The following is a 16,061-nucleotide window of genomic DNA, read 5'->3' on the forward strand; positions in this document are numbered from 1 at the left end:
GTTATTTCCAAAGTTTAATCCAAATGGAAGCTCCATACTGCAACTAGTGCAGTGGTTCTTTACACGTGGGCCCCAACCAGTGCCACGAACAGCCCCTGGGAGCTTGCTGTGGCTGCACAGTTCAGGCCTCGCCCCTTCTTTATCCATCATCAGATGCTGTATTGCCTGCATTTTACCAAACCTTCCAGGTGATGCTTTGGCACAGGGGAGTTTGAGAACCAGTGGGTTCTCCTAAAACCCCATTACAATGTATCCCATGGCTACCAGATTTACTTACAGCTCTCATTATTGCGAAGTCCACACCAGAATGCACAGCTCCCAATTCCCTGCCTCCTGAAGCCCTTTAAAGCTTCACTAGCCAGCTGCATGCCTCCAGACTTGTCCGCACTCCCTAAGACTCTACATGGTAGCTCAAACAACGTGCTCACTTTCTAAACGCCGTCCTTTTGAGGGTAACACCCATCCAACATCACCCACCCAGCCCGTCCAATCAGGGTTGGCTCGGGACCTTTAGAAACCCCAGTGAAAAGTGGCTAGTGCCTCTTATGTGGAAAAAAAATAAGTAAAATACTTAACAGTAAAATAATCATGCAGGAATCAACCAAATTACTGACTCTTTCCATAATAATTGGTTTGCTGCTTTTAAAATATATTAACCAAATTCTTTTTTAAAAATGAGTTTTGATGCTGCTCTTCTTTCCAAATTTGTGCTCAATAATGAACAAATGAGCCAGTTTGTTGGCTCAGTCAAAGGGAAGGCATTTCTTATTTTATTTCTTCCAGGTTTTTTCCCTTTGAGTACCTGTACAGTAGGAGATTAATAAGGTCTAACTTTTTTATTATCCCTCTGATCAACAAATGTTATGGGCTGTCTACCAAGGTGTTTAATATAAGCATGCCTTGTTCAATGCCTAGACCCATTTCTTGGAATCCAGCCAGCCAACAGGCACCTGCTGGATGCTCATATGAGTGTGACAGTGTCTTTATGTGTGGGCCTCCATCCATTAACAACGACAGCAGGTGGGAATCATACCTCTAAGACATCTCTCCAAAGGCTTTAAAAAAAAAGCCTTTTAAAATGATTCAATCAGCATTTGAACATCATTTATAAATCTAGTCCCACCTAAATACCAAATAAGAAAGACTTTTTCACACAAAGAAGGTTTTGGCTTTAAAATTTTCCTATTTATAAGTAAATTTAAACCTGCAACTAATTGCATTTGACTCAGAAGGAATGATTCCCTGGAGCTGAAGTGTTTACTGGAGAAAAACCTGTGACAACGAAATCCGTGTCCTCCACGGGCTCTGCACAGAGAGGTAGAGAGGTGTCTCTGCACAGAGAGGTAGAGAGGTGTACACGTTTGAACACCAGTGTAAGGGACAGTAGCAGCTGGCCAGAGCCGTCTGTCCAGTCACTTCCCCACAGACCCACCTCGGACAGAGCGACTGAAACCGCCCGGCCCTTTCCTTTCCTCTCTCCTAAGCACAGCAGCCAACCTCCCACACTCCGGTTCCCGGCCCCAGCAACTCACCCCCCATCAATGGGTTTGCAAGCAGCCTAGTGTCAGAAGAGCCTTCGAGCCCCGGGGGCTTGCTGCCGATCCTGCCCCCTTGTTCGCCATCCATGGTGCTTTCCCGGGCCAGCAAGGTCCACGCTCCAGTTGCTCAGTAAAGTCCAAATTCCATGTTCCCCCTGTTCCCGGGAACTCCCAGTTCTGTGGCTGGCCGAACAGCACACGTTCTGCTCAGGCTCTCCGGCATGGCACTCGGAGCGCTACCTGTGGTCAGGCAGACAGGCACGCACGCCCACGCACGCACACACTCCACCTCGCCGGCTGGCCGCCAGCCAGAGCCCACAGCAGCCCCCCAGCCCCAAGTCTGCAAATTTGCTGATGTCACGTCCTTTCCAATACTGAGACCAATCGTTGAGAAAGCCTTGGAGTTTATCAGGAAGGAAACTCACTTTGTAACTTGGGGAAAGCGAGGGGAGCTGGGTGGGTGTGAAGGAAACAGCTCTCAGGCTGCAACCTTGACCCCCCTCCCGGGATCCGTTTGTTACGTGGGGGTTTCTTGTTGTTGAGACAAGCCCAGCACCAAGAGCTGAGAAAGCTGGTTTTGCAGCAGCCCTGCTGGACTGCTTGCACAGTAACACACACTGCACACCCTGGCCATCTGCACATGTGGTTTCAATTTTGCTGGGAGTTTCTTATGGGAAAATGTGTCTATATGTTACAGAACCGGGCGTTCGTCTTCTTCCTGTTACCTGCAGGGAGTTCACTGGATGTCCTCCTGCACCCTTCCTCCACATATTTGGTATTAACTTCTGAGTAAATAATGAAGCCTTGCAATTGCATTCATGGGCTGCTGGGTGGCAGGAGATGTGGAAAAAACCTCCTCTCTTTCTATTGTTATTTTTTCAAACTGTTTTGTGTTGTTGTTGTTAAGTAGTCATCAGCTTGCTGGTACAAAGTATTTTTTTTTCTGTATCTGTCTTTTCAGATAAACCCAGTTTCCCCATACCCCTGGGTGCTGCTTCGTGCGGACGGCCCCCTCCACTCCCATTGCTCCTCTTCTTCAGACAGAGGAGGAGTTTCACGCCAGCGGGGTAAGGCTCTGAGTTAGTCTCAAACGCAGTCTGGCTGTGCAGTGGTCACAGAGTTATTTTAATGCCAAAGGTTTTCAATTCACGGGTTCTCAGTTGGAACATTTGGTAACCACCGTTAAGGATTGGAAGAGGCTTTCTTATTTTAAATTCATTTGTGTGCACATGCGTATGCACACTTATCCCCCTCTATTTTCCATGAAATGTAATTACAGTAACCTTTGGTTCTATGCTTTTTACACTGATTTGCTCTGGGAGAGCTTTCCATTTCAGTGCATATAGCTTTGCTGTTTCTTTAGTTAGTGCTGCCTAGCATTCCATAATATGCCAAAGTATTTGATTATTCCACTAATAATGGAAGCACTGTGTTACCATTTCTTTTAGTACTTACAAAAGTACTGAAGACCATGTTTTTGTACATATGGCTTTGTGCACATATGCAATTTTTGGGAGATTCCTAGGAGTGGAAATGCTGAGTCAAGAGTATACTCATACACACGTGATATAGCATAGAGAACTGTAGACACACAAACCAATGAGTGCCTAAGACCGGTAGATTGTATGAATGTCGGTGTCCCAGTTATGATATTGTGCTATACTTCTGCAAAAAGGTACCACTGGGGAAAACCAGCAAACAATATGGGCGATTTCTCTGTATTCTTTCTGACAACTGCAGGTGAGTCTATCATTCATTCTCTGAACACAAACTTCGGTGTTAAAAAAAAAAAAAGAGGTGGCTCATTTGAAACTGGGATAAACACTGCCAAATTGCCCTCCATCTTTGCAGAATTAATGCAGAAGGCCGTGCAGTTTTCTCACCACTCCAAAAGGAAAGAGTTGAAGAACGATAAACCTGTGTTTGGCAGACACTGAGAAATTTGCTTCCAACATAGACTAGGTAAGAAGGAGTTCAACAGAGGAGCACACTGGGGAAGCTGGAAACTATTACCGTTTTATCCCAGGAAAATCTCCGTAGTATAGCTTCTTTATTTTCTTTTAATTAAATTTCAAGCTGAGATTTTTTTTCTTTCCACATTCAAATGTGACTGCCAGTATTACAATAATGATGTCCAGGTGGTTACCCTCTTACCTGGGAGGGAATCTATACACTAGTGACTAGGAGGATAAAACTGGACCATGTGGACTGTGATTATGGAGAAATGGGGTGGCTTAGCAAGACCCGTGAGAGAGAGAGAGCAATTATACCAATGTCTAATCAGCCCTTGTGAGCATCGTTGCACGTGTCTGGCTATTCAGTGAACTTGGCCCAGGTTAGGTACGAAAAGAAAATGATTGCTTGCAGCAGGTGGGAAGGCCACAGCCATGTCTTGCCATGTGCAGCATTCTCACGAGTGGAGCCTCTCCTCAGCCCTCAGTTAGATGTCCCAGGTACACCTTACCCATGGGTTATCAGACGCTTTCCTCCTGAGGCCTTGGGAAACCTCCAGTCACTTTTCAAGCCATCAAAGAGAGCCTAGGAGCTGAAAGCTCTTACTATTCCAGCCGGCAATTTTTCTAACAGAAAAGCCTTAACATCTGAAAGGTGCGCAGCCTCTGTGAGAATCTGGAATCTCAGCTTCTCAGGCAAAAAGCCTATGTGCTTTGGCTGTTGTGTAACCGCCTCTGCGTGCTGAGCTCGCTGACATTGCTGCTTTAGAGAGCAGTCACTCATCCCTACTCTGTCGAGCAGCACGAGAGCGCTCCAACAAGTTCATGAAAAATGGCATTAAAAAGAAGTTTGTTCGGTGCAAAAGGTTTTTGAAATATGTGCATATGAGGAGTCTTTAAAAATTTAACGGAAAATGCATATCATAAAAAAGTACACATGGGGGAACAGCACTATGGCATAGTGGGTAAAGGCGATTCAAGTCCCGGCTGCTCCTCTTCCCATCCAGCTCTCTGCTGTGGCCTGGGAAAGCAGTGGAAGATGGCCCAAGTGCTTGGGCCCCTGTACACACGTGGGAGACCTGGAAGAAGCTCCTGGCTCCTGGCTTCAGATCGGCCCACCCAGCTCTGGCTGTTTCGGCCATCTGGAGAGTGAACCAGAGGATGGAAAATTCTCTCACACCCTACCTTTCTGTAACTCTGCCTTTTGAATAATTAAATCTTTTTTAAGGATTTTATTTTATTTATTTGAAAGAGTTACAGAGAGATAGGTAGAGACAGAGAGAGCGGTCTTCCTTCCATTGGTTCACTCCACAGATGGCCGCAACGGCTGGAGCTGTGCCGATCCGAAGCCAGGAGCCAGGAGCTTCTTGCGGGTCTTTCCACATGGTTGCAGGGGCCCAAGGCCCTGGGCCATCTTCTACTGCTTTCCTAGGCCGTAGCAGAGAGCTGGATCGGAAGTGGAGCAGCTGGAACTGGAACCAGCGCCCATACAGGATGCTGGCACTGCAGGCTCTGGCTTTTTTTTTTTTTTTTTTTTTTTTGACACGCAGAGTGGACAGTGAAAGAGAGAAAGAGAGAGAAAGGTCTTCCTTTGCCGTTGGTTCACCCTCCAATGGCCACCATGGCTGGCGCACCACGCGCTGATCCAAAGCCAGGAGCCAGGTGCTTCTCCTGGTCTCCCATGGGGTGCAGGGCCCAAGCACTTGGGCCATCCTCCACTGCACTCCCTGGCCACAGCAGAGAGCTGGCCTGGAAGAGGGGCAACCGGGACAGAATCCGGCGCCTCGACCGGGACTAGAACCCGGTGTGCCGGCGCCGCTAGGTGGAGGATTAGCCTAGTGAGCCGAGGCGCCGGCCAGGCTCTGGCTTTATCCACTACGCCACAGCGTCAGCCCCAGGAGGGAAAGCTTTCTAGATTAAAAGATAACAGAGTTGATAACAAAATCCAATGCACGACCTATGATTGGATCCTGAATGATGGAACAAGAGAGGAAAGACTTCAATGGCACAACTGTGGAAACAAATCTGGATATATATTGGATAGTGGTGATGCAGTCATGTCTGACTTCCCACACCAAGAAGTGTTCAGTGGAATATAAACACATTTTGCACCAAATTGAAAAAGTTAATGCAAGTTCTACAGTTAGAAAACCAGTATATATAAAACCCACGTGGCCCAATCTGTTCACACACCATGGTTATTCCTCATAAACCCAACTGCTGGGCCGGCACCGCAGCTCACTAGACTAATCCTCTGCCTGCAGCGCCAGCACCCCAGGTTCTAGTCCTGGTTGGGGCACCGGGTTCTAGTCCCAGTTGCTCCTCTTCCAGTCCAGCTCTCTGCTGTGGCCCGGGAGTGCAGTGGAGGATGGCCCAAGTGCTTGGGCCCTGCACCCCATGGGAGACCAGGAGGAAGCACCTGGCTCCTGGCATCGGATCGGTGTAGCTCCGACCGTGGCAGCCACTTGGGGGGTGAACCAACGGAAAAGGAAGATCTTTCTCTCTGTCTCTCTCACTGTCTATGACTCTACCTGTCAAATAAATTAAAAAGAAAAAACAACTGCCACGTGTCCCGGAACCGTGGGCTGGTTGGAAACACTCTTCTCATTGCACAGTAATGCAGGTTGTAAAACAAACAAGCGAGGAGCTGGTGCGTTGGCAGTTCCACTGGAGAGCACCCTGGGTGATGGTGTCATCCACCTCTGCACCAAGGAGCAGCCACGCGAAAGCCCAGAAGTGCACACAAGAAACACAGCTGAAACCTACTATTCAAGCTTCTCCAACAGCCTGCTTGAATTTCTTGAAGTTTTGCAAAATAAAATATTATGATTATTGCCTTATTCACAATGTACAGAGGGATTTTACCATATAGACTGGTGATCTTACAGGCACTGGTCGTGGAAGAGAGTCTGTTTTTGGTCAACTGTATGATGATCAAGCAAGCTTTTTTGAGGAGGAAAAGGTGGCAAGAATTAAACACAAGAAGAAAAGCACTGTGTCCATGGTGAACAATGGCAGTGCTCAGCATGGGTCTCCATTTCTGATTACTACAGGAGAAAATCTAGATTACCTTCATGGTGTTCATACAGCATTTAGCAAGGTGATGGAGCCGTGGGCATAGTTAAGAAAATTAGTGAGGCCTTTGCTGATAAGGACTTTGTACCATACCAATTGCTTTTAGATAATCCATTTGGCACCCTCCTGATTTATTGCTGATCGATCACCAGAACCCACAAGGGAACAGTTAGTGGCCAAATAGGAGCAGATGAAGAAATTGATGATTTTAAAGAAGATCAGCTGAAGTAGACACCATCAGCCAGCTTAAGAAATAGACCAAGACCTACATTTTAAAGTCCTCTGTATGTCCTCCCCTCCAGTAATTGTTACTCCAAATTTTGTTTGTCATCCTCTTGCTAGTTGTTATAGTTTCACAATATATGTGTGCATCATTAAATGTAATAGTTTTTGTATATTTTTGAATTTTATATAAATGGCTTAATGTACATTTTTTTAGAAAGCAACAGCATGTCTTTATCAAAAATTTTGATATTTTGGCTATCTTGGGTGTCGCTCCCCCTCTTCGTGGAGGAGCAACACAGGACCCTGCGCTGTTCTTTCTGTCTGCTCGGCCCTCCCCGGGTTTGCTGCTGGTTCTTCCCGGGTTGGCTACTATCCCTTCCACCTCCGTGGAAGGGCAGTTCCCCCTGGCCACATTCCCCACTTCCGCAGGGGAGCGGCACACCGCCGGCCGGCTCTCTCGGGGGCTGCACAGGTGTTCCCCTTAGATGTTCCTGGTGCATGCCGTCTCTCTCCTCCTTTATAGTCCTCCTCCGCCAATCCCAACTCGGCTGCCCACACGCCGAGTACGCTGCTCTCCTCCAATCAGGAGCAGGTCCTGCAGCTTGTCAAGTTGGTGAGAGGCAGCTGGGTAGAAGCTGTTGCCTCCTCTCCCAGCGCCATATTGTGGGAGAGCAGATGCATAGAATAAGTCTTAATTCCAGTAACTTAGTCTAGTCCGAGTTGCTCCCCACAGATCCCCCTTTCTTTTTATTTTTGGCGTTGATACGCGCCTGTCTTCGGTGCCCCGCGGCACACACTCTGCTCTGCTTGCTAGAGTTGCCCACAGGTGCTTACAAGTCCTATCAATCAGGCAAACCGAATCCGGGTCCTCTCTTCGCCATGTTGTGAGGAGGTTTTTAGGCGCTGATGCGTGCCTGTGTTCGGTGCCCTGCAGCGCATGCTCTACTCTGCTAGAACTGCCTGCAGGTGCTTACAAGCCCTAACAAGCAAACCGAATCCAAGCCTTCTCATTGCCGTATTGTGGGGAGACTTATTGATGTTGATTCGTGCCTATCTTCGGTGACCTGCAGCTCATACTCTGGTCGAGCTGCCTGCTGGTGCTTACCGCCTTACTAATCAGGCAGACTGAATCCAAGCCTTCTCATTGCCATGTTGAGGGAGGCCTTATTTTTCTCCATTTCTCTATCTCCGGCATTCCTATCTCTCCCATTTTACTTCTATCTACCAGCATTCCTATTTCTCTCATTTTACTTCTAAACTTCTGTTTCTCTTATCCCTGCGGCTTCCCGGCACCCGCCCCGAGGCTGCTTCTCGGCGGCTTCCCGGCTCTGAGCCGCTTCAGCCCGCGCTTCTCCCATCTGCGCGGCTCGGCTTTGCGCGCACACTCCGCGGTCTCCACGCCCCTTTGCGTCCGCACCACGGCCTCGCGTTCCCTATCTATTCACGCCCCGTGCTCTCTCTGCACGCGGCGGCTTCCGCGAGTCACACAGCGTAGCTTGCGTCTCCGCCACTAGCATTCAATCCAAGTTCCCCGGGCTAACCTGGCGAATTCAACCCAGCTCACGTCTCCGCCCCACGATTTGGCTTCCCGTCCTTTGCTCCCCGGGCTAATCAGACGGATCCCAATCTGGCTTACGTTTCCGCTTCTGGTTTCAACTTTTCGCCCCCTATTCCCGGGCTAACTTGAGAATCCCAAAGTGGCTTTCGTTTCTGCCTCAGCCTGCCCCCCGCGGCTTCAATTTCCCTAACATTTTTCTCTACCCGGTATATTTCCCCAAGCTTTCCTCCAACAATACTCCTCCCTCATTTCTCCTGGCCTCTCCCCACAGTCCGCATCCGAGTCTGTTTGTTCTAGCTTTCACTTTCGCTTTCGACCTTAGAGATTTCTCCCAGCTTCCCCCCGTAGTCCGTATCCAAGTCTATGCCTAGGCTTTCAATAGCTTTTTCCGGCACCCCCTTCGTCCGGCTTTTCCCTAGGCTGTTTGCTAGTCTCTCTCTCCGATATTTTCCCATTTCTTCCCGTTTCTTCCCTCCTAAGTTTCCTATCCGTCCTAGGTTTCCTATCCGAGTCACGGCACCATTATGTCGCTCCCCCTCTTCATGGAGGAACGACACTAAACCCTGCCTAGGCTTCCTATCCGAGTCACGGCACCATTATGTCGCTCCCCCTCTTCGTGGAGGAACGACACTGAACCCTGCCTAGGCTTCATATCCGAGTCACGGCACCATTATGTCGCTCCCCCTCTTCGTGGAGGAGCAACACAGGACCCTGCGCTGTTCTTTCTGTCTGCTCAGCCCTCCCCGGGTTTGCTGCTGGTTCTTCCCGGGTTGGCTACTATCCCTTCCACCTCCGTGGAAGGGCAGTTCCCCCTGGCCACATTCCCCACTTCCGCAGGGGAGCGGCACACCGCCGGCCGGCTCTCTCGGGGGCTGCACAGGTGTTCCCCTTAGATGTTCCTGGTGCATGCCGTCTCTCTCCTCCTTTATAGTCCTCCTCCGCCAATCCCAACTCGGCTGCCCACACGCCGAGTACGCTGCTCTCCTCCAATCAGGAGCAGGTCCTGCAGCTTGTCAAGTTGGTGAGAGGCAGCTGGGTAGAAGCTGTTGCCTCCTCTCCCAGCGCCATATTGTGGGAGAGCAGATGCATAGAATAAGTCTTAATTCCAGTAACTTAGTCTAGTCCGAGTTGCTCCCCACACTTGGGCTTTTTGCCTTAATATTAACTTTTTAAAATATGATTTATTTTATTTATTTGAAAGGCAGAATGACAGAGACAGAGAGACAGAGAGATACAGAGAGACAGAGAGAGGCAGAGAGTTCTTCCAACCACAGGTTCACTCTCCACATGCCCACACCAGCCAGGGCTGGGCCAGGCAGAAGTCAGGAGCCAGGAACTCCATCTATGTCTCCTGGGTGGCAGGAGGCCAAACACTTGGGCCATCTTCTGTTGCTTTCCCAGGCACATTAGCAGGGAGCTGAACTGGAAATAGAGCAGCCGGGACTCGAACCGGTACTTTGATGTGGGATGTGGCTTAACCCACTGTGCCACAATGGCGGCCCCAGCATTGATTTTTTTAAACATTACACTAGGGACAGGTGTTTGGCCTAGCAGTTAAGACATCAGTTAAGATGCCTACTTCCTGTATCTGAGTGCCTGGCTCTGGCTCCTGACTTCAGCTTCCCACCAATGCAGACCCTGGGAGTCGGAAGTGAGTCTCAAGTAATTGGGTTCCTGCCACTCACACGGGAGATGTGGATTGAGTTCCCAACTCCCAGTTTCAGTCCTGCCCAGTCCCAGCTGTTGTGAGCAGTTTGAGAGTGTACCAATGAACAGACACTGCTCTCCTCTCCCCCCGCCACCCATCAAAAAAAAAAAATTCACTAAAGTTTTTACCTCATTGAGTTTTTTTGTCACCCACTAAAATTTTTGTCTCACTCTAATTCTAGCCCTGGTGAAGGGTCATGTTGTCCACTACATACTCACAAATAGTTCATTTAAAAATATATGTGTATAGGGGCCAGTGCTGTGGGGCAGTAGGTTAATCCTCCGCCTACGGTGCCGGCGTCCCATATGGGCGCTGGTTCTAGTCCCGGCTGCTCCACTTCCAATCCAGCTCTCTGCTATGGCCTGAGAAAGCAGTAGAAGATGGCCCAGGTCCTTGGGCCTCTGCACCCGTGTGGGAGACCAGGAAGAAGCACCTGGCTCATGGCTTCAGATCAGTCCAGCTCCGGCTGTTGCGGCCAATTGGGGAGTGAACCAGCGGATGGAAGACCTCTCTCTCTGTGTCTCTCTCTCACTGTCTGTAACTCTTTCAAATAAATAAATAAAATCTTTAAAAATATATATGTGTATGTATTAAGTATATGCGGGCTTACATATATGATACAGGTGTATGCACACATACGACATGTGTGTGGGTATTCACTCATATACATAGAGAGAGAAGCAAATGTGGCAAAATCAAACAATCAGTGAATTAAGGTGATATACAGGTATTCACTATACAATTCTTGGAATTTTTCTATAAGCTGGAAAATTTTCAAGCTGTAATCCTAAAGCAGGAAGAAAAATTACTAAATGGGTATAAAAACCAGGCATACATTTTTTACAGGTTAAGTTCATTAAAATAGGAAGCTGCTATTCTGAGTGTGACCCACATATTAGTCCTGGGACAGACTTTGCTAAGACCAGGGCCTCCGTTAACGAGAAGCCTCTGTTAACCATGATATTGTCAAATACATTCCGCATGCGAATGGAATATGTCCCTGCAAGAGCTGGCCCTGGCAGCGATGTTCGTTCACTGGGAGAACATGCAACGGCCTCCATTGCAGACCGTAGCCTCCCCTGACAAGCTGTGGCTCTGCAGCGCTCCGGCCCGCGCCATGGCAGCTTCAGGCGATGCGTCTGATGCGTCAGCTATTCTCTTTGTGTTCAGTGTCGCATGAGCGTTGTTACTGAGAAAAGAATCAGCTACAAGCCTCATATTTATTTGACATGGCAATGTTAGAAATAGCAAAGAAGAGAACCACTTTGGGAGAGACAGTTCCTTAACAAAATGTGAGCAAAAAATTAGATGTGGGCTGACATACCCAAGCTTTTAAATAATTTAGAGGATATTGAAATCATTAAAGCTTAAATATTCAAGTGTCACAGGCAAGCTTATTTATTTTAAATAACGGGTCAAAATAGATTATATGTTGGTACAGACAGATAAAAGAGGAGATAGATAATAGCTAAGCAGACAGACATATGGTACACAGATAAGTATATTAGGTGTATGAGAATATCTATATATCCAAATATATACCTATATGCTTCTATATAAATATGCAGACAGGTAATATTGAGTATTTATTTGGTTGTGGAAAGGCGTTTCCCTTAAATGTTTTATTGTGCATAGATTTTAAACTTTTACTTTTAAGTAGTTTTTTAAGTATGTGCATTGCACTTCTTCAAATCTTCTAAGAAATGTTTCCAACATTTTTCATCCCCGTGTTCTCTATCATAGCAAGAAATGAGAAATAATCTAACTATCCAAGAATATGGAAATAGTTAAGGAATATGATACCACCATTTGAAGAGTCTCAAAAAGAGTTTAAAACCTAAAAAATCATTAAAATGTGGTTTTTAGGAAAAGTGGGTATCACATATACTTTTATAATAGTGCATCTATGTTAAAAAGGCAAACAAATAAAATACACATGTTATAATAATACTGAAAGTACTCTGAAAGAAATCACTAAAACCTGAAAGTAAACATTTGCTAATAAATAATTGGATACATACATAGATAGTTATTTCAAAATTCAGTCACCCTGTCAGGGACCTTGGCTAACCAGCAAGTCTCAAATCATAGTCCTCCACCATCAGTCTTTACCCTAATGTGCCTGATTTTTCTTCTTACCCCTTTCTGACATGACGGTAGATAAGGACTCTTCAGCAAGTCAGTGCGAAATACGTATTAAGAAAAACTGCCTGGATTTCAAAACATTTTTGCACCAAAATAAACTTCTAATTGCCTTCTTCTACTGGAAGTCTCTTCATTTAATTATCTATTAGCTATTCCCTGCCGCCTCTACTGACGCTTGAATTTTATGAGGACAGGCATCTTGGCTGTCTTTCACATTGTTTCCCAGTGTCTGGCACATAATGGAGGCTGAGTAAAAAATGTGTTGAATGAATTGAGAAGCTGTCTAAGAGCACTTCAAATATGACGTAAATTATAAGAATACTATTTGGAAGTAAAATAGTGTGAAAAATGAAATAATCTGAGTTAGTAGTTAAGAATCCCAAACTTCAATTAAAAAAAAAAAGAATCCCAAACTTCAAACAAAATCATCTCATAAAAGTGAGATGATTAGTCTGAATATGGCTTAAGGGAATGTAGGACTTAAAGGAATTTAGAGTCTCTGTGTCCAATATAGTGCCTTCACTCAGAAACCCTAAGACATCAGCAGTTCACTCCAGCACACAGCACCCTGGGCCAGCGGATGAGTTCTAATGCCTGATGCCCTAGGACCCAGTTCAGGGTTTGGGTACCCCGCCCCCACACATACCCACACATCAAGGTCGGGAGGTCATCTGTGGGATCCGTGGGGTCCGTGGTCTGCAGTTTCAGAGCGTGATGGAACGGCAGGATCTCCAGTGCCCTAGAGTCTCGATGTGAATGTGCTAGAGCGGCTCGTCTCGGGATTAACACTGAGCTCAGACATTCAGCAAGCTCCCAGCTGACCCTGACCCAAGAGAAGGCACTCCGGACGGAGGACCGCCCCAGAAGAACATCCAAGTCTTGAAACTTCTCACAGGAAGAGACTCTCCCACTCTTTCCTGACATTTCCATGACTAGCAATGGCTCAAATGGCTCCTATTCTGTTTCAAATCCACCCTTTCTCTCAGTTTTTTAACTTTTTCCTTATGTCTATTTACTTGTACACCAACTTTGATAAATTTCCTATTCATTCCCATTACAAATATTTCTACGCATGAGCCTATAATATACTTACTAAATTCTGTAAGTAAACTCTTCATGTTTTGAAATGTAGAAGTCAACTGAGATGATTCTGTCCCTTACTATTTGCGGCAGATTGAACTGCACGTCCTTCCTGGCTTTTGGAAGATCCTGTGCCTTCTCCAAGACTTGTGAAGACTGCCTTCCCAAAGATTTGCGAGAATTCTTCAGGAGTTTATGTTTTTTCTTGTCACATCTCTCATAGAAGAGGTGCCAGTCCACATGAAACAGATAGTTTACAAATATACCCACACTTGCATGTTTACTGCAGCGCTATTCACAATAGTCAACATATGAAATCAACCTAAGTGTCCATCAACCTAGGTATCCATGAATGGATAAAGAAAAGGTGTTACGTCTAAGAAGATCAAAATTCTGTCGTAGAATTGAAACACCAGAAATCAACCCAAACATCTACAGCCAACTTATATTTGATCAAGGATCTAAAACCAATTCCTGGAGCAAGGACAGTCTATTCAATAAATGGTGCTGGGAAAACTGGATTTCCACGTGCAGAATCATGAAGCAAGACCCCTACCTTACACCTTACACAAAAATCCACTCAACATGGATTAAAGACCTAAATCTACGACCTGACACCATCAAGTTATTAGAGAACATTGGAGAAACCCTTCAAGATATTGGCACAGGCAAAGAATTTCTGGAAAAGACCTGGGAGGCACAGGCAGTCAAAGCCAAAATCAACTATTGGGATTGCATCAAATTGAGAAGTTTCTGTACTGCAAAAGAAACAGTCAGGAGAGTGAAGAGACAACCGACAGAATGGGAAAAAATATTTGCAAACTATGCACCAGATAAAGGGTTAATAACCAGAATCTACAAAGAGATCAAGAAACTCCACAAAAACAAAACCAACAACCCACTTAAGAGATGGGCCAAGGACCTCAATAGACATTTTTCAAAAGAGGAAATCCAAATGGCCAACAGGCACATGAAAAAATGTTCAAGGTCACTAGCAATCAGGGAAATGCAAATCAAAACCACAATGAGGTTTCACCTCACCCCGGTTAGAATGGCTCACATGCAGAAATCTACCAACAACAGATGCTGGCGAGGATGTGGGGAAAAAGGGACACTAACCCACTGTTGGTGGGAATGCAAACTGGTCAAGCCACTGTGGAAGTCAGTCTGGAGATTCCTCAGAAACCTGAATATAACCCTACCGTTCGACCCAGCCATCCCACTCCTTGGAATTTATCCAAAGGAATTTAAATTGGCAAACAAAAAAGCGGTCTGCACCCTAATGTTTATTGCAGCTCAATTCACAATAGCCAAGACCTGGAACCAACTTAAATGCCCATCAACGGTAGACTGGATAAAGAAATTATGGGATATGTACTCTTTAGAATACTATACCGCAGTAAGAAACAACGAAATCCAGTCATTTGCAACAAAATGGAGGAATCTGGAACACATCATGCTGAGTGAAATAAGCCAGTCCCAAAGGGACAAATACCATATGTTCTCCCTGATCGGTGACAACTGACTGAACACCAAAAAGGAAACCTCCTGAAGTGAAATGGACACTATGGGAAACGGTGACTTGATCAGCATAGCCCTGACTGTTAATGAACAACTTAATTCATTATCCCTCTTAGTAGTTTTTTTTGTCTGTTCTACTTAATATGACTGGTTTAATTCTGTAATTCATACACAGTTATTCTTAAGTGTTGAAAATTAACTGAAATGTGATCCCTGTTAAACATAAGAGTGGGAATAAGAGAGGGAAGAGATGTACAATTTGGGACATGCTCAGGCTGACTTGCCCCAAATGGTAGAGTTAGAAACATACCAGGGGACTCCAATTCAATCCCATCAAGGTGGCATGTACCAATGCCATCTCACTATTCCAAGTGATCAATTTCAGTTCACAATTGATCATAATGAAAGGACTAAGAGTCAAAGGGAGCACATAAACAAGTCTAGTACCTGCTAATACTAACCGATAGAATAAATAAAGGGGAGAGTGATCCAACATGGGAAGGGAGATACTCAGCAGACTCATAGAATGGCGGATGTCCTAAACAGCACTCTGGCCTCAGAATCAGCCCTAAAGGCATTCGGATCTGGCTGAAAAGCCCATGAGAGTATTTCAGGCATGGAAAGCCAAGACCCTCTGGCAAAAAAAAAAAAAAAAAAAAAAAAACCTAAATGAAAGATCTCTGTGAGTGAGATCCCAGTGGAAAGAACAGGTCTTCAAAGAAGGAGGTACCTTTCTCTGAAGGGAGGAGAGAACCTCCACTTTGACTATGACCTTGTCTAAACAAGATAAGAGTTGGAGAACTCAAGGGGCTTCCATAGCCTTGGAAACTCATGACTGGAGCATAGGGAGATTACTGATGCCATAAACAGGAGTGTCAATTTGTAAAGTCAACAACAGGAGTCACTGTGCACTTACTCCTCATGTAGGATCTCTGTCCTTAATGTGCTGTACATTGAGACTTAATGCTATAACGAGTACTCAAACAGTATATTTCACTTTGTGTTTCTATGGGGGTGCAAACTGTTGAAAGCTTTACTTAATGTATACTAAACTGATCTTCTGTAAAAAAACAAAAAAAGAAGAAATTATCAGTTCCCAACTTGACTCTCACTGGGATTAAACATGACAATATTCTGATCTGATTTCATCATTTAAAAAATCATCTATTATTTTTCACTTTATGTTTCTGTGTGGGAGCAAACTGTTGAAATCTTTACTTAATGTATGCTAAACTGATCTTCTGTATATAAAGAGAATC

General features: G+C 45.7%; 1 protein-coding gene and 1 pseudogene across 9 annotated transcripts in view; one reads left to right on the forward strand and one right to left on the reverse strand.

Moving 5' to 3' along the window:
- Positions 1-1,961, reverse strand: part of ASB9 (ankyrin repeat and SOCS box containing 9) — a 60,952-nt gene extending 58,991 nt beyond the window's left edge. For 2 of the 9 annotated variants that reach the window (XM_070067263.1, XM_051827605.2), the window contains exon 1: positions 1,533-1,950. In XM_070067263.1, the coding sequence (XP_069923364.1) occupies positions 1,533-1,626 (94 nt within the window). In that variant the 5' untranslated portion in view covers positions 1,627-1,950. Of the gene's footprint in view, positions 1-1,532 lie in introns of all 9 variants that reach the window. The other 7 variants (XM_051827603.2, XM_017349923.3, XM_008272364.4 and 4 more) reach the window with 7 other exon arrangements.
- LOC103351770 (peptidyl-prolyl cis-trans isomerase-like 4 pseudogene) overlaps positions 1-6,928 on the forward strand; it is a 28,188-nt pseudogene extending 21,260 nt beyond the window's left edge.
- The last annotated feature ends 9,133 nt before the right edge of the window (positions 6,929-16,061 follow it).

Source organism: Oryctolagus cuniculus, chromosome X (assembly GCF_964237555.1).
Source record: "Oryctolagus cuniculus chromosome X, mOryCun1.1, whole genome shotgun sequence".
Taxonomy (NCBI): domain Eukaryota; kingdom Metazoa; phylum Chordata; class Mammalia; order Lagomorpha; family Leporidae; genus Oryctolagus; species Oryctolagus cuniculus.